Here is a 20,625-nt window from a genome sequence, read left to right as displayed (position 1 = left end):
TTTTCGGTAATTATAAGGCCATAAATTGCAGCTGTGCACCATATTTCTGAAATTTCCGGCAGTGAAGGGCTAAACTCCTTTGGCCAAAAGTGACAACCGAAACTTGCTGTTTGTGAGCTTCCAGCATCTGCCTTCATATAGTAACGGAGCATGATCAGTGCACTAGTTTGGAAAGGAAAGGATGGGATGCTACACTACAGAAAAAAATCAGGAGGCCTACAAAACAATCTCGGGGAGGGGCTCTACACTACAGAATAAAATATTATTATTAGAAAACATTATTATTAAATATAAAATACTATGAACTAGGGTACTGGCTGCCAGCTGTCACTACCTAAGATGGCTGTCACTAGTTGGAGGGTTAGAGAGATGATTGGGGGGGTTAGGAAGGTGGGAGGGTTAAAATGGGATCCCTACACTGCAGAATTTAAAAAAAAAAAAATAAATAATAAAAAAAAGCTCTAAACTGTATACTAACACACTGTCTACCTGTACCTAAGATGGTGGTGAGGAGTGTGGGTAGGGGATGGAGAGTTGTTTGGGATGGACCAGGAAGGGGAGAGGGTAATCCTTATACTAAAATACTATTACCCTTATCAGCTAACCAACTAATCTCTTCACTGTCGGGTATTTCAGAAGTGTGGTGCGCAGCTGCAATTAGTGGCCTTCTAATTACCAAAAAGTAATGGCAAAGCCATGCATGTCTGCTACTTCTGAATAAAGGGGATCTCAGAGAAGCTTTTACAACTATTTGTGTTATGACTGCACAAACAGTATGTAAATAATTTTAGTGAGAAACCCAAAGTTTGTGAAAAAGCTCACAATTTTTTTTTATATAATCACATCTGGAGGTGAAATTGAGGCATGAAATATGCTAAAAAAGCAATATCTTGGGTTGTCTTCTTAAAAAAAGAAAATAAATATTTAGAATTTAAAATAAAAAAAAAAACAAGGCTCTATTTCGGTTTAAATGGTGTGAAAATGCTAAAAAGTCTCCAGTACTTTGAGCTAGTTTTTCTTTAAAATTTCCTGTTAAGGGTAATGTTTGCTGAATTGCAGGAATTACCCTCCCACCTCCCTGATCCCCTACCCCCCTACTAGATCCCTCCTAAACAGCTCTCTTCCCTTCCCCCTACTGGTCACCACCAACTTAAGTACTGGCAACCAGTCTGCCAGTATGCAGGGTAGTAATATTTCATAATTTTGTTTATTATTTATTTTATTTCTTTTCTGTAGTGTAGGAATTTCCCCTCATCCTTATGAAAACTTTGGAGAACGTTATGTATAGTTATCTATAGTTATGTAAAGTTATGTATAGTGATGTATAGTTATGTAAAAATATGTATAGTAATATATAGTTATCTATAGTTATGTATAGTTATGTAAAGTTATGTAAAATTATGTATAGTTATGCATAGAGAAGAACTTTGACAAAGGCGTAACAGCCGAAACGCGTTGCTCATTGTTTTGATCCCTCTGAGGATCCGTACTTGAAATTTTAGCGCTCCATTACCTACAGATGCCAAACGGCACATTGGAGTTTGCCGGTTTCAGATTCTGGTCAGATTGAAGGAGATCCGCTGTGAATCTTATTTAAAGAGTCTGCCAGCCTGGAATCTAACCTTTAACCAACCCAAAGAGTCGTCACCCAAGAGAATCAACAGACACCATCCGGTGTAAGTAATACATTAACACCATATATCTGGAACTGTATTTGCTGGTGTCCTCTTGTCTCCCTTTCTCCTATATAGGATATTCAAACTTTAAGGAGATTGAAAAGAGACGTTTTTCATATGGCGAGAACACTCTGATATCAGTATTTCTGTTACCTACAGAGAGGTTTTGTTTGTTTACTACGCTAAACTCAGTAACCCTGATTAGGGCACCTTTGCTGTGCAAGCTGTTTGTATTCAATTTCTTTGTGAAAAAATGTTTTCTTTGGCATATTTTCTGTATCAATTGGTTTTAATAAGCTGTGTAGTGTTTGTTGTGCAGACATCACTACATAGATTGTATATTTATCATGTATATTTATTGTGTTTTTTTATACATTTGAGCATGCTTTTTATGTGTATTTCATTTTAGTGCACAGTCTGTATTCTAACGAATAAGACCGATATTAAATGAATTTGACACCCTTTAATCTCACTCTATAAAATAAATGAAAATTATTTATCTATAGCCGTACTAGTTTATATTAAGCTATCTGAAGCGCCACAAATCTTAGTTGGAATTTGCTCTATCTGCTAGAACTAATACCCTTTAATTATTTTCCCTATCACGTCCTTAAAGGTGCTTGGAGAAATCACCTGTATCTGTAGGCATTATATACTTCTTTGTGAGCGCAGATCATTCCTTGTCTAAATAGTGAAAAACTTTGCAATATATTTTCATTATTTATTTCCCTTCCTTTTCATGTAATTTAGCCCTGACAATTGAGCAATTTCTAATTCCTAAAAAGGAAGTGCAGGGCTCAGCATGGGCCTGGAGCATGCTAAGGGTTAAGGCTAAAGGAATGTGAGATAGGAGAAGATGGTGGGCATAGTAGGGGCAATAAAAATTGCAGGACTTGGGGATGGGCCCCTCTCCTTACCTTATAAACTGGACACCAGGCATTGTTGCTTCCTCTTTCTTCATCTGGATGCAAAAGCTGAGAAGTTGCACACCCTCTTCTCCTATCTCACATTCCTTTAGCCTTAACAGGGCCGGATTGGGCCACCGGGATACCGGGGAAAATCCCGGTGGGCCGGGCTGAGCCTGGGCCGGCCGGCAGCTGCACAGTCAGACTCAGAGTGTGGACTGTTTGGAGAGCAACAGTGCCGCACAGGCTGAGGCTCACACAGCATGGCATGCTACTACGGCAAGCAACCAAAATGAAAGCGCAGGAGGTCCAGGGGTAGGCTGCACTAACAGTAACAAGTGCATTTCAGCCGCCATTTAAAATGGCACCGACCAGGGAATGAGGAGCGCTAAACTGTGCTAGAGAGCGCGAGATTCAGGTGTCAGGGACAGGAAGTCAAGTTCTCACAGTGCCTGCTCTTGTGACTCTGAATGGTGCGCTGAGGGACAGCATAAGATGAACAGCAGTGAGGTAAAAGAATGCTTCACTAGTGGCTAAGGCTAACTATTTGATTTAATTGGGAGCTCTCAGCTTATATTTTTGTATTTAGACTCCTGCACAGTACTTCTCTTTTTTTAAATAAACAATGTGGTTCTGGATTCCCAAACATTTTCCTCCATGTGCTAAACATCAAATACCGTTTTGTGCATTAGCACAGTGCTGGCAGGGCTGTGACTGCAAACAAAAACACAGAGGAAAATGTTTGGGAATCCAGAACCACTTTAACTCTGTGCTATCAGCAGTGCCAGTGTTGTAAACTCCCCCAGACACAGAAGATCTGCCGGTAACGAGTGGGACAGGTGGGGGAGGGGTGGGACTATTGCTGATAATTTACTACGGGAGAGCAGTGGAGAGCCTTGTGAATTTAACCTTCTGTATAATGTTTGTCTGCTAGAGAGACACAGAAGGTAAGGTAAGGCTGCTTCTTGTGACAGCTGAGCTGGATTATGATGTGTAAAGGGCAGTGCTGTTATTTAAAGGAGAATCAACTGACTGGACATATAGTGATTTATACAGACACCACACCACAGGGCACAAGCAGAGCATTTTCCTTTTAATTTTCTCAAGTTGTATGCACACCCACACAAATCTTCTGCAGAAAGTTTACATGTAAAAGCATAATTCAAATGTGTGCATATGTATTTATGTGTGTGTCTGTGTGTATTTGTATGTGTGTGTATATGTGTGTGTGTCTGTATATGTCTCTGTGTGTGTGTATCTATCTATGTATGTGTGTGTGTGTGTGTGTATCTATGTATGTACAGGGAGTGCAGAATTATTAGGCAAATGAGTATTTTGACCACATCATCCTCTTTATGCATGTTGTCTTACTCCAAGCTGTATAGGCTTGAAAGCCTACTACCAATTAAGCATATTAGGTGATGTGCATCTCTGTAATGAGAAGGGGTGTGGTCTAATGACATCAACACCCTATATCAGGTGTGCATAATTATTAGGCAACTTCCTTTCTTTTGGCAAAATGGGTCAAAAGAAGGACTTGACAGGCTCAGAAAAGTCAAAAATAGTGAGATATCTTGCAGAGGGATGCAGCACTCTTAAAATGGCAAAGCTTCTGAAGCGTCATCATGGAACAATCAAGCGTTTCATTCAAAATAGTCAACAGGGTCGCAAGAAGCGTGTGGAAAAACCAAGGCGCAAAATAACTGCCCATGAACTGAGAAAAGTCAAGCGTGCAGCTGCCAAGATGCCACTTGCCACCAGTTTGGCCATATTTCAGAGCTGCAACATCACTGGAGTGCCCAAAAGCACAAGGTGTGCAATACTCAGAGACATGGCCAAGGTAAGAAAGGCTGAAAGACGACCACCACTGAACAAGACACACAAGCTGAAACGTCAAGACTGGGCCAAGAAATATCTCAAGACTGATTTTTCTAAGGTTTCATGGACTGATGAAATGAGAGTGAGTCTTGATGGGCCAGATGGATGGGCCCGTGGCTGGATTGGTAAAGGGCAGAGAGCTCCAGTCCAACTCAGACGCCAGCAAGGTGGAGGTGGAGTACTGGTTTGGGCTGGTATCATCAAAGATGAGCTTGTGGGGCCTTTTCGGGTTGAGGATGGAGTCAAGCTCAACTCCCAGTCCTACTGACATTTTCTGGAAGACACCTTCTTCAAGCAGTGGTACAGGAAGAAGTCTGCATCCTTCAAGAAAAACAAGATTTTCATGCAGGACAATGCTCCATCACATGCGTCCAAGTACTCCACAGCGTGGCTGGCAAGAAAGGGTATAAAAGAAGAAAATCTAATGACATGGCCTCCTTGTTCACCTGATCTGAACCCCATTGAGAACCTGTGGTCCATCATCAAATGTGAGATTTACAAGGAGGGAAAACAGTACACCTCTCTGAACAGTGTCTGGGAGGCTGTGGTTGCTGCTGCACGCAATGTTGATGGTGAACAGATAAAAAAACTGACAGAATCCATGGATGGCAGGCTTTTGAGTGTCTTTGCAAAGAAAGGTGTCTATATTGGTCACTGATTTGTTTTTGTTTTTTTTTTTGAATGTCAGAAATGTATATTTGTGAACGTTGAGATGTTATATTGGTTTCACTGGTAAAAATAAATAATTGAAATGGCTATATATTTGTTTTTTGTTAAGTTGCCTAATAATTATGCACAGTAATAGTCACCTGCACACACAGATATCCCCCTAAAATAGCTATAACTAAAAACAAACTAAAAACTACTTCCAAAACTATTCAGCTTTGATATTAATGAGTTTTTTGGGTTCATTGAGAACATGGTTGTTGTTCAATAATAAAATTAATCCTCAAAAATACAACTTGCCTAATAATTCTGCACTCCCTGTATGTATGTGTGTATGTGTATCTATGTGTGTGTTTGTATATGTCTGTGTCTGTGTATGTATGTATGTTTGTGTGTATCTGTGTGTGTGTGTCTATGTATGTGTGTGTGTATCTATGTATGTGTGTGTGTGCACTGTCTGTGTGTGTGTGTATGTATATATATATATGTCTTAGTGTGTGTGTGTTTATATATGTCTGATTTAGTGTGTGTGTATATATATATATATATATATATATATATATATATATATAGGCTTTCACAGATTATTGGGCTGGTCTTCTGCAATTTTTCCAGGGCTGCTTTTTATTCCCAGTCCGGCCCTGAGCCTTAACCCTTAGCACGCTCCAGGCCCATGCTGAGCCCTGCACTTACTCTCTCCCGGCTAACTCAGCTATATATCTTTCCCTAATTGGCTTTATGAAATAACAACTGCTAAACAGTCCCCCCTATACTAACATTATAGTCGGGACTAGCCTTATAATCTGCCGACTAAAGCCCAGATTGTCTCCTCTAAATAAGGCAAATAGTGGGTAGAGTTTGGTCATTGATAAATAAGTGCAGTAAAAATTTCGTAGCAACACAACAGAAAGGGCTTGTAATTACAGGGTGTTTACTGTCCCTTTAAAGGGACAGTCTATACCAGAATTTGTTTTGTTTAAAAAGATAGATAATCCCTTTACTACCCATTCCCCAGTTTTGCATAACCAACACAGTTATATTAATATATGTTTTACCTCTGTGATTACCTTGTATCTAAGCCTCTGCAGACTGCCCCCTTATCTCAGTGTTTTTGACAGACATTCAGTTTAGCCAATCAGTGCAGACTCCTAAATAACTCCAAGGGAGTGAGCACAATGTTTATCTATATGACGCACATGAACTTGTATTGTCTAACTGTGAAAAACTTTCAAAATGCTCTGAGCTAAGAGGCGGTTTTCAACGGTTTAGAAATTAGTTTGAGCCTACCTAGGTTTAGCTTTTGAAAAATACCACCATGGGAACAAAGCAAATGTAATTATAAAAGTCAATTGGAAAGTTGTTTAAAATTTCATGCCCTATCTGATTTATGAAAGTTTAATTTTGACTAGACTGTCCCTTTAAGTTTGGGTGTCATAGGGTAGTAGTCAGTTTAGGTTGTGTAATCTACGGTAGGGGTGCGATAAGAAGTTTAGGGGTTAATGGAGAGGCAATTTTTTGCAATGGACATCTGGGGGTTAAAGGTCTGACAGTTTAGAGGGTGTAAGTTTTTTTTTTTGCCAAAGGGGTTGTGGTGGTTAGGAAAATACTAGCAGAGAGGGTTTACTGATGGGGTTGTGAAAATTAGTGGGTTAATAGCAGAGTTGCTTGGTTATCAATGCGGGCTGTGATTGTTTAGGGGTTAAATAGTTAGGGGAGGTGCAGTGGTTTTGTGTTTTTTACTAGAGTTTGAAGTAAACTTTAGTGCTGGTGGGTAAAGTAATACGGCTAGATTACGAGTTGTGCGTTAGGCTGAAAAAGCAGCATTAAGAGGTCCTAACGCTGCTTTTTTACGCCCACTGCTATTACGAGTCTAGAAGGTTTAGGGTCACCGCACACTTCTTTGGCCTTAACGCAAAACGACTTACATAAACTTCGTAAAGTCTTTTTTCTATGGGACTTCCATAGCGCTGATATTACGAGTCTGTCCTGGGAGGTCAAAAAGTGAGCAGTACACCCTACCCCGTCAAGAGTCCTAACGCATTTAAATGTCAGTAGTTAAGAGTTTTATGGTACAACGCTGTAGCATAAAACTCATAACTTAAGTGCTTAAAAGTACACTAACACCCATAAACTACCTATTATCACCTAAACCGAGGCTCTCCCACATCGCAAACACTAAAATAAAATTATTAACCCCTAATCTGCCGCCCCCAACGTCGCCGCCACTATAAAAAACATAATAACCCCTAAACCACTGCACTCCCGCCTCGCAAACATTAGTTAAATATTATTAACCCCTAATCTGCCGTCCCTAACATTGACGCCACCTCCCTACATTTATTAATCCTTAATCTGCCGCTCCCAACGTCCCCACCACTATATTAAAGTTATTAACCCCTAAATCTAAGTCTAACCCTAACACCCCATAACTTAAATATAATTTAAATAAGTCTAAATAAAATTCCTATCATTAACTAAATTATTCTAATTTAAAACTAAATACTTACCTATAAAATAAACCCTAAGCTAGCTACAATATAACTAATAGTTACATTGTATCTAGCTTATGGTTTATTTTTATTTTACAGGCAAGCTTGTATTTATTTTAACTAGGTAGAATAGTTATTAAATAGTTATTAACTATTTAATAACTACCTAGCGAAAATAAATACAAAAGTACCTGTAAAATAAAACATTACCTAAGTTACACTAACACCTAACACTACACTATAATTAAATAAATTAACTAAATTAAATACAATTAATAAATTAAATTAGCTAAAGTACAAAAAAACAAACACTAAATTACAGAAAATAATAAACAAATTACAGATATTTAAACTAATTACACCTAATCTAATAGCCCTATCAAAATAAAAAAAGCCCCCCCCAAAATAAATAAAAAATCCCTAGCCTAAACTAAACTACCAATAGCCCTTAAAAGGGCCTTTTGCGGGGCATTGCCCCAAAGTAATCAGCTCTTTTACCTGAAAAAAATACAAACAACCCCCCCAACAGTAAAACATACCACCCACACAACCAACTCCTCAAATAAAATACTAACTAAAAAACCTAAGCTCCCCATTGCCCTGAAAAGGGCATTTGGATGGGCATTGCCCTTAAAAGTGCGGTTAGCTCTTTTGCGGCCCCAAGCCCTAACCTAAAAATAAAACCCACCCAATACCCTATTAAAAAAACCTAACAATAACCCCCTGAAGATCGACTTACCGGGAGAAGTCTTCATCTAAGCCGGGTGAACTGGTCCTCCAGACGGGCAGAAGTCTTCATCCAGACGGCATCTTCTATCTTCATCCATCCGGCGCGGAGCGGATCCATCTTCAAGACATCCGGCGCGGAGCATCCTCTTCAGTCGACGTCTTCTTACTAAATGACGGTTCCTTTAAGTGATGTCATCCAAGATGGCATCCCTTAGATTCCAATTGGCTGATAGAATTCTATCAGCCAATCGGAATTAAGATAGAAAAAATCCTATTGGCTGATCCAATCAGCCAATAGGATTGAGCTTGCATTCTATTGGCTGTTCCAATCAGCCAATAGGATTTTTTCTACCTTAATTCCGATTGGCTGATAGAATTCTATCAGCCAATCGGAATCTAAGGGATGCCATCTTGGATGACGTCACTTAAAGGAACCGTCATTTAGTAAGAAGACGTTGATTGAAGAGGATGCTCCGCGCCGGATGTCTTGAAGGTGGACTCGCTCCGCGCCGGATGGATGAAGATAGAAGATGCCGTCTGGATGAAGACTTCTGCCCATCTGGAGGACCACTTCGCCCGGCTTGGATGAAGACTTCTCCCAGCTTCGTTGAGGACTTCAGCCTGGCTTAAATGAAGACTTCTCCCGGTAAGTCGATCTTCAGGGGGTTAGTGTTAGGTTTTTTTTAAGGGTGTATTGGGTGGGGTTTATTTCTAGGTTAGGGCTTTGGGCCGCAAAAGAGCTAACTGCCCTTTTAAGGTTAATGCCCATCCAAATGCCCTTTTCAGGGCAATGGGGAGCTTAGGTTGTTTTAGTTAGTATTTTATTTGGGGGGTTGGTTGTGTGGGTGGTGGGTTTTAATGTTGGGGGGGATGTTTGTATTTTTTTTCAGGTAAAAGAGCTGATTACTTTGGGGCAATGCCCTGCAAAAGGCCCTTTTAAGGGCTATTGGTAGTTTAGCCTGACTAGTGCACTATAGGATGCTCGGAGGTCCAGTACCTGCTAAGGTTGAGGCAGTGGCAAACTGACCCACCCCCAGGACCAAGACCCAAGTGCCAGCTTTTCTAGGGACCGCCAGATACTACCGGAGGTTTGTCCCCAACTATAGTGCCCTGCCCAAACTTCTGACCTACCTAACCCGAAACTGTGGTCCCCTGAATGTAAGAATTCCTTCCAGAACCTCAAGTCTGCCTTGGTCTCTGCCCCAGTACTGGCTGCTCCTAACCCTGCTCAACGCTTTTATGTCCATACAGATGCCTCCATGTTCGAGTTGGGAGCAGTCTTAAACCAGCTAGACAAAGAAGGACAAGACCACCCGGTAGCCTGTTGCCCAGAGAGGTAGGCTACGCTGCAGTGGAGAAGGAATGTCTGGCTCTGGTATGGGCCCTGAGGAAGCTACAGCCCTACCTGTATGGGAGACCTTTCACTGTCCTCAAAGATCGCAACCCCCTTGTCTGGCTTAACAGAGTTTCTGGGGACAATGGAAGATTGTTGTGGTGGAGTTTAGTCCTGCAGCCCTTTAACTTTGACATTCAGTACAGGCCAGGAAAAAGCAATGGAAATGCTGATGGACTTTCCTGGCAAACTGAAGTGGCATAGCTCCTCGGACAGCCCCAGGCCAACCTGTGTGTGGATCTAGCCGGGTCTGCCAAACTGGAAAGTGGGAGCTGTCCCGCATGCTGGGCTGCAGGGGTTTTTGGGCTCCTCAGAGCAACCGTGATCTCCCAGAGCGCTTGTTTCCCTTGTTTTTGTTATGTGAACCTGATCTTGAAAGAGCTGGTCTCTGACCTGCCCATCTCTTTCAGGCTGGCCGTGCCCATGGATCTACCAACCGGCCGCCACACCCAGCATCCTCTGGAAATCTTTACATCCAGCCACTACAGAGGCCCCTTGTCCAAGAGCTCCACTCTTTTGGGGATTGGTACCCTGTGGGGAGGGTGAGATATGGGCCAATTGCCAGAGGTGAACTCCATGGAGAACCAGGATTTCCAAGCCCTATTCAGCAGACGACTGGCCCCATGGAATTGCTGGCCAGCCTCAGCAGCTTGGATCCCCGGTCCCCTTTAACTCAGGTCGCTCCAGCAGCTACTTGTCCTAGAGCTCCACTCTCTTGGGAATTTGGACCTCTCAGAGAGTACTAGAGAGGGGGGGATTTTCAGGGGTGAGCCCTCTCAGGAACCGGAGGTTTCAGACCCCCCCCTCATTACCCCCATTTCCCAATGGCCTTCCTGGTGTACGTTGGATAAGCCATAACTTCAAGGGCCAAGGGTTTTCCAACGACACCCTGCAAGGGCCACCGCTCCCCTGGGATCACCTTGAATACACCATCCTTGTACCGCTGGACACTGGGGAGCAATGGACACAATGGAGGCACCAGCCTGTCTGGAGGGGTGGGAATAGTGGTAGATGTCAAGGTCAGATAAGGCTTGTTATCAAGATCAGTTTGGGTATAAATGTTGTGTGCTTTCCCCAATAAAAGGTTCTTCTTTGTTCACCTGAACACTAGTCTGTCTAGTTATTTGGGCGCGGCTTTGCTAAGATCGCTTTCTCCGATACATAGCGGCTGGTTCCAGGTGCTGGAAGGATCCGTTGGCAGAGCTACCCAGTCGGGGTAGCCAAGATCCATCACAACTGTCAAAATGCCCTGAGATAAGGTCTTAGAAATAAGCATATGAGCCTACCTAGGTTTAGCTTTCAACAAAGAATACAAAGAATATTTGATGATAAAAGTAAATTGGAAAGTTGTTTAAAATTGCATGACCTATCTGAATCATGAAATTTGACTAGACTATATGTTTAAATCACATTATAGGAGGACAAAAAGCTGGACTGTCCAGAGATAATCAGGATAGTGGCAAGTATGGCTGTAAAAAAAACCCACACATGGCAGTCATTATTAACAATGTATCAATTTATGACAATGTTCACTATTTCTTTTAGCTGTTTATTTCATGTATATGTTTTGGTCTTTAAAGAAGTGCAGCAAAACCCCCCCAAAAAACTGTTACCTATACATAGTCTTATGTTTAACCAATCAGAATGTAGCTGTTCCAGAATCATCTATGCCAAATGTCCTAAGAAATTGAAAAGTGTTTTGCATAAACTAGAATACAGTTTCAATGGCTGCATAAATTTAAATTTGCTATCACCTAGATTACAAGTTTTGCGTTCGTGTTTTAACGTCATTTCAGCATTAAAACAGTACAGCAGCCATTACAAGTCTTGTCGGTATAGCTATACCGCAAGCCTTTTAGCCTGTAACGCAACGTCAGTCCCGCACTTGTAAAAATTATGGCCTAGATTACGAGTTTTGCGTTAGAGGCTGTGCAGTGCTAACAAGCAGTTTTCCCTCACCGCTCACTTACCAGCAGCGCTGGTATTACAAGTTTTCAGAAAACCATCGTTAAAAGTGAGCGTTGAGCAAAATTTTTTTCTCTTTACCACACTCCAATACCAGCGCTGTTTAAGTAAAATAAATACAAAAGTACCTGGAAAATAAAACCTAACCTAAGTTACAATAACACTACACTATAATTAAATAAATTAACTAAATTAAATACAATTAATAAATTAAATTAGCTAAAGTACAAAAAAAACAAACACTAAATTACAGAAAATAATAAACAAATTACAGATATTTAAACTAATTACACCTAATCTAATAGCCCTATCAAAATAAAAAAAGCCCCCCCCCCCAAAATAAATAAAAAATCCCTAGCCTAAACTAAACTACCAATAGCCCTTAAAAGGGCCTTTTGCGGGGCATTGCCCCAAAGTAATCAGCTCTTTTACCTGAAAAAAATACAAACAACCCCCCCAACAGTAAAACATACCACCCACACAACCAACTCCTCAAATAAAATACTAACTAAAAAACCTAAGCTCCCCATTGCCCTGAGAAGGGCATTTGGATGGGCATTGCCCTTAAAAGTGCGGTTAGCTCTTTTGCGGCCCAAAGCCCTAACCTAAAAATAAAACCCACCCAATACACTCTTAAAAAAACCTAACAATAACCCCCTGAAGATCGACTTACCGGGAGAAGTCTTCATCTAAGCCGGGCGAACTGGTCCTCCAGACGGGCAGAAGTCTTCATCCAGACGGCATCTTCTATCTTCATCCATCCGGCGCGGAGCGGATCCATCTTCAAGACATCCGGCGCGGAGCATCCTCTTCAGTCGACGTCTTCTTACTAAATGACAGTTCCTTTAAGTGACGTCATCCAAGATGGCATCCCTTAGATTCCAATTGGCTGATAGAATTATATCAGCCAATCGGAATTAAGATAGAAAAAATCCTATTGGCTGATCCAATCAGCCAATAGGATTGAGCTTGCATTCTATTGGCTGTTCCAATCAGCCAATAGGATTTTTTCTACCTTAATTCCGTTGAGGACTTCAGCCTGGCTTAAATGAAGACTTCTCCCGGTAAGTCGATCTTCAGGGGGTTAGTGTTAGGTTTTTTTTAAGGGTGTATTGGGTGGGGTTTATTTCTAGGTTAGGGCTTTGGGCCGCAAAAGAGCTAACTGCCCTTTTAAGGTTAATGCCCATCCAAATGCCCTTTTCAGGGCAATGGGGAGCTTAGGTTGTTTTAGTTAGTATTTTATTTGGGGGGTTGGTTGTGTGGGTGGTGGGTTTTAATGTTGGGGGGGATGTTTGTATTTTTTTTCAGGTAAAAGAGCTGATTACTTTGGGGCAATGCCCCGCAAAAGGCCCTTTTAAGGGCTATTGGTAGTTTAGTTTAGGCTAGGGTTTTTTTATTTTGGGGGGGGGGCTTTTTTTATTTTGATAGGGCTATTAGATTAGGTGTAATTAGTTTAAATATCTGTAATTTTTTTTATTATTTTCTGTAATTTAGCGTTTTGGTTTTTTTTTGTACTTAGTTAGCTAATTTAATTTAATTTAATTAATTGTATTTAATTTAGTTAATTTATTTTAGCTAGGTTGTTATTAAATAGTTAATAACTATTTAATACCTATTCTACCTAGTTAAAATAAATAAAAACTTGCCTGTAAAATAAAAATAAACCCTAAGCTAGATACAATGTAACTATTAGTTATATTGTAGCTATCTTAGGGTTTATTTTATAGGTAAGTATTTAGTTTTAAATAAGAATAATTTAGTTAATGATAGGAATTTTATTTAGATTTATTTAAATTATATATAAGTTAGGGGGTGTTAGGGTTAGACTTAGATTTAGGGGTTAATAATGTTAATATAGTGGCAGCAACATTGGGGGCAGCAGATTAGGGGTTAATAAACGTAGGTAGGTTGCGGCGACATTGGGGGCAGCAGATTAGGGGTTAATAGATAGTATGTAGGTGTCAGCGATGTTGGGGGCAGCAGATTTGGGGTTAATACATATAATGTAGGTGGGGGCGGTGTCCGGAGCGGCAGATTAGGGGTTAATAATTATAATGTAGGTGTCGGCGATGTCGGGGGCGGCAGATTATGGTTAATAAGTGTAAGATTAGGGGTGATTAGACTCGGGGTTCATGTTAGGGTGTTAGGTGTAGACATAACTTTTATTTCCCATAGGAATCAACGGGGCTGCGTTAAGGAGTTTTACGCTGCTTTTTTGCAGGTGTTAGACCTTTTTTCAGCCAGCTCTCCCCGTTGATTCCTATGGGGAAATCGTGCACGAGCACATACGACCAGCTCACCGCTGACTTAAGCAGCGCTGGTATTGGAGTGCGGTAATGAGCAAAATTTTGCTCAACGCTCACTTCTTGTCTTTTAACGACGGGTTTCCGAAAACTTGTAATACCAGCGCTGCAGGTAAGTGAGCGGTAAGGGAAAACTGCTTGTTAGCACCGCACAGCCTCTAACGCAAAACTCGTAATCTAGGTGATAGTTTGTATCAGCTTTTACAAAGCCATATTACAAGCTAATAATCATGTGCACTGGGCACAACTTGTAATATCAAGGTATGTTTAGAGAGCACACTTATTAGTATGGGATGCATTCATTTAGTTGCATACTGAAAAGATGTCTTTGGTTTGGTTTTTTAACCAATGTCTTGTAATACCAAATTGGGTGATACTGATTGTGTGAGGCCAATCAAAAAGTATTGTGTGTTTGTATGGGGATTTTGACAAATTTTGTTTTCACATATACTGTACCTAAGTTATTATTTAATATTGTAACACAATGCTTAAGCATCATATGATCACAGAACCCTAGGGGGTAGATTTAAGAAACCCCGAGCGGACATGATTTGCTATAGCATACGCTGTCAGCTTTTAACATTGCACAAGCATTTCACAAGATATGCTTGTGCAATGCTGCCCCCTGCACATTCACGGCCAATCGTATCGGATCGGGATGATAGGGACTAGTTAAGGAGCAGCGGTCTTAACTCCTGTTTCCGGCAAGGCGTGCGGAAAAAGCAGTACCCGCTGCTTAGTAAATATACCCTTAGGACTTTAGAAGCATTGCATATAGAAGGTGTATTTTAAATTCACAAAGGAAGCTCCATTTTTAAGATACAGTGTAGCAATATTAAAAAAGCATAAATATATAACATTTACATAAAAGTGTGATTTGCTTGTATTTAAATTTACTTTTTTCTTTTAATTGAATTATACTTTAGAATATTAACAAATAATTTTATGATTTAGTGTGTATATATATATATATATATATATATATATATATATATATATATATATATATATATATATATATATATATATATATATATATATATATATATATATATATATTATATAAGAGAGTGGGAGAGAGATGACTATACAAAATGGGCCGTTATTCCCAATTTCCATATATGTTATGCAGAGGCATATGTGGTGCAGACCCTCAAAAAGTTATTTAAGTAAGTAATTAGAAAGAATATTGACAGGATTTTGACAAATCCTGAAAAAAGCGAGGGGATACAGAAAATAATCCAATTTATTAGGTTAACAAACACAATTCAAAGGGAAATTGCACTGTAAAAATTGCCATTTCAACAAGTGAGAAAAAGTCGTATTCTGGTCTAAAAGGTGACATCACACCCGACCCTGAAGGAGGAGTTGACGAGAAAGAAAAACACTCCTCAAAGGGAAACCGGTAACAGAGTGCCGATTTGGCACAGCTGGACAACCTCACGAACCTGTATTGGGGTCCCCTCTACAATCCAACTGATCACTGACCTCTGTTGAACGTATAGCCTGATGCAGACGTGTTGCGCTGGACTAAGTGCCTGAAGATACGGATTCCAGAGGAGCAATTAAAGGACACCTGTTCACGTAAGCTGTTTGTTCAACACATGCAAGAGACAGTAATGAAAACTTCCGTTTTATTTTTCTGATGGTTTTTGGTTTGGCCAAAGGCAAATAAATAGTGATAACCACGGGCCACTATTTACTGATACATTGCAGGCATTTCTCTCAACTTCTTTTGTTGCGTATATTCTGATACAATCTGCAACATATCTTGGAGGACATGTTTTCTCAGATCCTCTTTGTAACATTGAGACATTAGGCTTATTTAGCCACATTTTGATGAACTTAATACCTGCCTTATTTTGTTAGTAGATAAGTTTGCTCAGCTTTAGGACACAAGTGTTTATTCTTTATGTATACTGTAGTGTACATTGTAGTGAGTTTTACTCACTTATGCTAATGATGAATTTTTGTTATTTTGCATTTATATGAAGTTGCATATGATTATATAGTGGCTGGCCAGCTTTGTGCACATATCATGGTTTTTAATGATTGGATGGGTATGTAATGGAAATTTTTCAACCACAGTGCAATTTCCCTTTGAATTGTTTTTGTTAACCTAATAAATTGGATTATTTTTGATAAAAAAAGAGTGCTATATCCCCTCGCTTTTTTCAGGATTTGTCAAAATCCTGTCCATTTTCTTTCTAATTACTTAAATATATATATATATATATATATATATATATATATATATATATATATATTTATTTATTTTTTTTGTAAGAAAAAAGGTGCCGGTACCAAAAAAAGGTGCTGTACTCATTGATTATTGATTGATATATTGTGCTCAGTAACTTTAAGAAAATCAATGGGACACAGTAATTTGCAATGCTTGATATATTTTGCAGCCCATCTTGAGAAAACTAGAGGATTTGCATGATGATTACACATATTACTAGTGATGTCGTGACCCTAAAATTTTGCGTTCGCGAACAGCGAACGCGAACTTCCACAAAGGTTCACGAACGGGCGAACCGCCATTGACTTCAATAGGCAGGTGAATTTTAAAACCCACAGGGACTCTTTCTGGCCACAAAAGTGATGTAAAAGTTGTTTCAAGGGGACTAACCCCTGGACTGTGGCATGCCGGAGGGGGATCTATGGCAAAACTCCCATGGAAAATTACATAGTTGATGCAGAGTCTGTTTTTAATCCATAAAGGGCATAAATCACCTAAAATTCCTAAATTGTTTGGAATAACGTGCTTTAAAACAAGTATACGCTGGGAGCCTGACACAAAAAACCAGACTGATGTTTCACAGTCAAAAAAGTTTTTTTTTACAAAATTTACACTACTGTTACAACAGATATGAGTGGTGGCACTAGTTGGCAAGTGGGCCTGGCACACACGCTGGTAGGCAGGCAACTGCAATTAGATTACACTAGCAGACTGATGTTTCACAGTCAAAAAAGTTTTTTTTTTTTAAATTTACACTACTGTTACAACAGATATGAGTGGTGGCACTAGTTGGCAAGTGGGACTGGCACACACGCTGGCAGGCAGGCAACTGCAATTCGATTACACTAGCAGACTGATGTTTCACAGTCAAAAAAGTTGTTTTTTTTAAATTTACACTACTGTTACAACAGATATGAGTGGTGGCACTAGTTGGCAAGTGGGACTGGCACACACGCTGGCAGGCAGGCAGGCAACTGCAATTCGATTACACTAGCAGACTGATGTTTCACAGTCAAAATTTTTTTTTAAAAAAAATGTACACTACTGTTACAACAGATATGAGTGGTGGCACTTAGCAAGTGGGCCTGGCACACACGCTGGCAGGCAGGCAACTGCAATTAGATTACACTAGCAGACTGATGTTTCACAGTCAAAAAAGTTTATTTTTACAAAATTTACACTACTGTTACAACAGATATGAGTGGTGGCACTAGTTGGCAAGTGGGACTGGCACACACGCTGGCAGGCAGGCAACTGCAATTCGATTACACTAGCAGACTGATGTTTCACAGTCAAAAAATTTTCTTTAAAAAAATGTACACTACTGTTACAACAGATATGAGTGGTGGCACTAGTTGGCAAGTGGGCCTGGCACACATGCTGGCAGGCAGGCAGGCAACTGCAATTAGATTACACTAGCAGACTGATGTTTCACAGTCAAAAAAGTTTTTTTTTTTTTAAATTTACACTACTGTTACAACAGATATGAGTGGTGGCACTAGTTGGCAAGTGGGCCTGGCACACATGCTGGCAGGCAGGCAACTGCAATTAGATTACACTAGCAGACTGATGTTTCACAGTCAAAAAAGTTTTTTTTTACAAAATTTACACTACTGTTACAAAAGATATGAGTGGTGGTACTTAGCAAGTGGGCCTGGCACACACGCTGGCAGGCAGGCAACTGCAATTAGATTACACTAGCAGACTGATGTTTCACAGTCAAAAAAGTTTTTTTAAAATTTTTTTTACAATACTGTTACAACAGATATGAGTGGTGGCACTAGTTGGCAAGTGGGCCTGGCACACACACTGGCAGGTAGGCAACTGCAATTAGATTACACTAGCAGACTGATGTTTCACAGTCAAAAAGGTTTTTTTTTTAAATTTACACTACTGTTACAACAGATATGAGTGGTGGCACTAGTTGGCAAGTGGGCCTGGCACACACGCTGGCAGGCAGGCAACTGCAATTAGATTACACTAGCAGACTGATGTTTCACAGTCAAAAAAGTTTTTTTTTTACAAAATTTACACTACTGTTACAACAGATATGAGTGGTGGCACTTAGCAAGTGGGCCTGGCACACACGCTGGCAGGCAGGCAACTGCAATTAGATTACATAAAAAAAAAAAAAGATGTTCTAGCCCTAAAAAGGGCTTTTTGGGGTGCTGTCCTTACAGCAGAGATCAGATGAGTCCTTCAGGACTGTAGTGGACACTGAATACACTAGCCTAGCTATCAATTTCCCTATAAAATCAGCAGCAGCTACACTATCCCTCCTCTCACTAAGAATGCAGGATCAGAATGAATCTAAAATGGCTGCTGTCCAGGAGCTGGGAGGGTCTGGGAGGGAGTGTCTGCTGCTGATTGGCTGAAATGCGTCTGCAGACTGTGAGATACAGGGTCAAAGTTTACTCAATGATGATGAATAGGGGGTGGATCAAACATTGCATGTGTTCGCCCGCCGCGGCAAACGCGAACAAGCTATGTTCGCCGGGAACTATTCGCCGGCGAACTATTCGCGACATTACTACATATTACCTGTTATGAGGTGGCAGCAGTGGTGGTACCGGTAAGTACCCCCACAAAAAAGCCCTATGTGTATATATATATATATATATATATATATATATATATATATATATATATATATATATATATATAGGATGTTTTATGAAAAATAACTCTAGTAACACATATAATTTTAGTGTAAAGAGCCACAAGTAAATCTTATTTTTTTCAGCTAAAGTACTATAGGGAAAAGCAATGATTTCACATGTTCATTTTTTATGGATTTTTTCCTTTGCCAACAGCTTAGATTGTTAGACTAAAGGGCTTAGTTTAAGAAAAAGCATTTTCACAAAAAAAAAATATATTTTTCTTTTCTTCTATGATATCAAGGGAAAACAATGAAAGCAGAACAAATAGTATGTCCATTAAATAAAATAAGAAGAATTTCTAATAAAACATTTTATAGATTAATGCAATATGTTTCTTTAACAAACACTACAATGTATGGGATAATTGATTTTAGTAAGCATTTAAATGATACATGAACATACAAAACAAATGTACAATACCTATTGCAGAAGACAGGGTTGTTGAGGACAATTGATCTTAAATCCATTAGATATCTAAAAAAAAAAGTGATACATTTAAAAAAAAAATGGAATACAGACTGATGTTCGGAAATAATAAAGAAATAAGCTGGTTATTGCTCATTAGGGCTGAACAAATAATGACAAGTGTATGAAGATTAAATGGGCTGGGAAGACGCATATCACAAGGACCAAGGGTGTCTTAGTCATTTCTGGAGAGAAACAAATAGGTCACGATTTAATGATCTCTCTGCTTTCATAAAAGGCAAATTGATTGCATCTTTCTCCATTACCTGTGACATTCAAAGATACTGTAAAACCTTTGTAAGACCCCTAAATGAAGGCTTTCAACACTTTGAGCTAAATGCTGAAAAATGCATAGGAAACCACATTGCATTGGCACATGTTTTAGGTTAAATTACTTCATGTCCAATTTAAACCATACATTTAGCAAATGCTAATGTAAAATAACCTAAACATAACTTATTCCTAGTAGCACACCAAATGATGATTTTTTAAAAAAAAAAAGTTCCATTATTTGTAAAGACCGTTAACAATGTTCAGCACATATCTTTTTATCTATCATATATTACAGGTGAGAAGAGATTTAAAGGGACAGTCTACATGAAAATTGTTATAGTTTAAAAAGATAGATAGTCCCTTTATTACCCATTCCCCAGCTTTGCATAACCAGCACTGTTGCATTAATACGCTTTTTACCTTTGTGATGACCTTGTATCAAAGTCTCTGCAGACTGCCCCCTTATCTCAGTTTCTTTGACAGACATGCATTTTAGCTATTCAGTGCTGACTCAATGTTATCTATATTGCACACATGACCTAGCACTATCTAACTGTGAAAAACTGTCAAAAAATGCACTGAGATAAGAGGCGGCCTTTAAGAGCTTAGAAATTAGCATATGAGCCTACCTAGGTTTAGCCTTCAATTAAGAATACCAAGAGAACAAAGTACATTTGATTAAAAAAGTAAAATAGAAAATTGTTTCAAATTGGATTCCCTATCTGAATCATGAAAGTCTAATTTTGACTTGACTGTCCCTTTAACATAAGAACTGTTGGATGTCAGTAAAATGTTTAATAACTGTATGAATTATCTTATTTAATACATATTAAATATAATGTACTCTTTTATAAAAAATCTGTGATGAAAAGCTGGCAAACTTTAATGAACATCAAACAATACTCATGCTATCATGATATACTGTATGGGTGTGCGTATGTGTGTATATATATATATATATATATATATATGTCTGTTTTT

General features: G+C 39.4%; 1 protein-coding gene across 1 annotated transcript in view; it reads right to left on the bottom strand.

Annotated features, from left to right (window-relative positions):
• GC (GC vitamin D binding protein) overlaps window positions 1-20,625 on the bottom strand; it is a 286,233-nt gene that overhangs the window by 4,172 nt on the left and 261,436 nt on the right. Inside the window, exon 12 of the mRNA XM_053703332.1 lies at window positions 19,327-19,380. Within this exon, the coding sequence (XP_053559307.1) occupies window positions 19,327-19,380 (54 nt within the window). The remainder of the gene's footprint in view (window positions 1-19,326; window positions 19,381-20,625) is intronic.

This window comes from Bombina bombina, chromosome 2, assembly GCF_027579735.1.
Source record: "Bombina bombina isolate aBomBom1 chromosome 2, aBomBom1.pri, whole genome shotgun sequence".
In the NCBI taxonomy this organism is placed as follows: Eukaryota; Metazoa; Chordata; class Amphibia; order Anura; family Bombinatoridae; genus Bombina; species Bombina bombina.
Note: the sequence above shows the minus strand (reverse complement) of the source record. Positions and strands in the feature narration are given on the sequence as shown.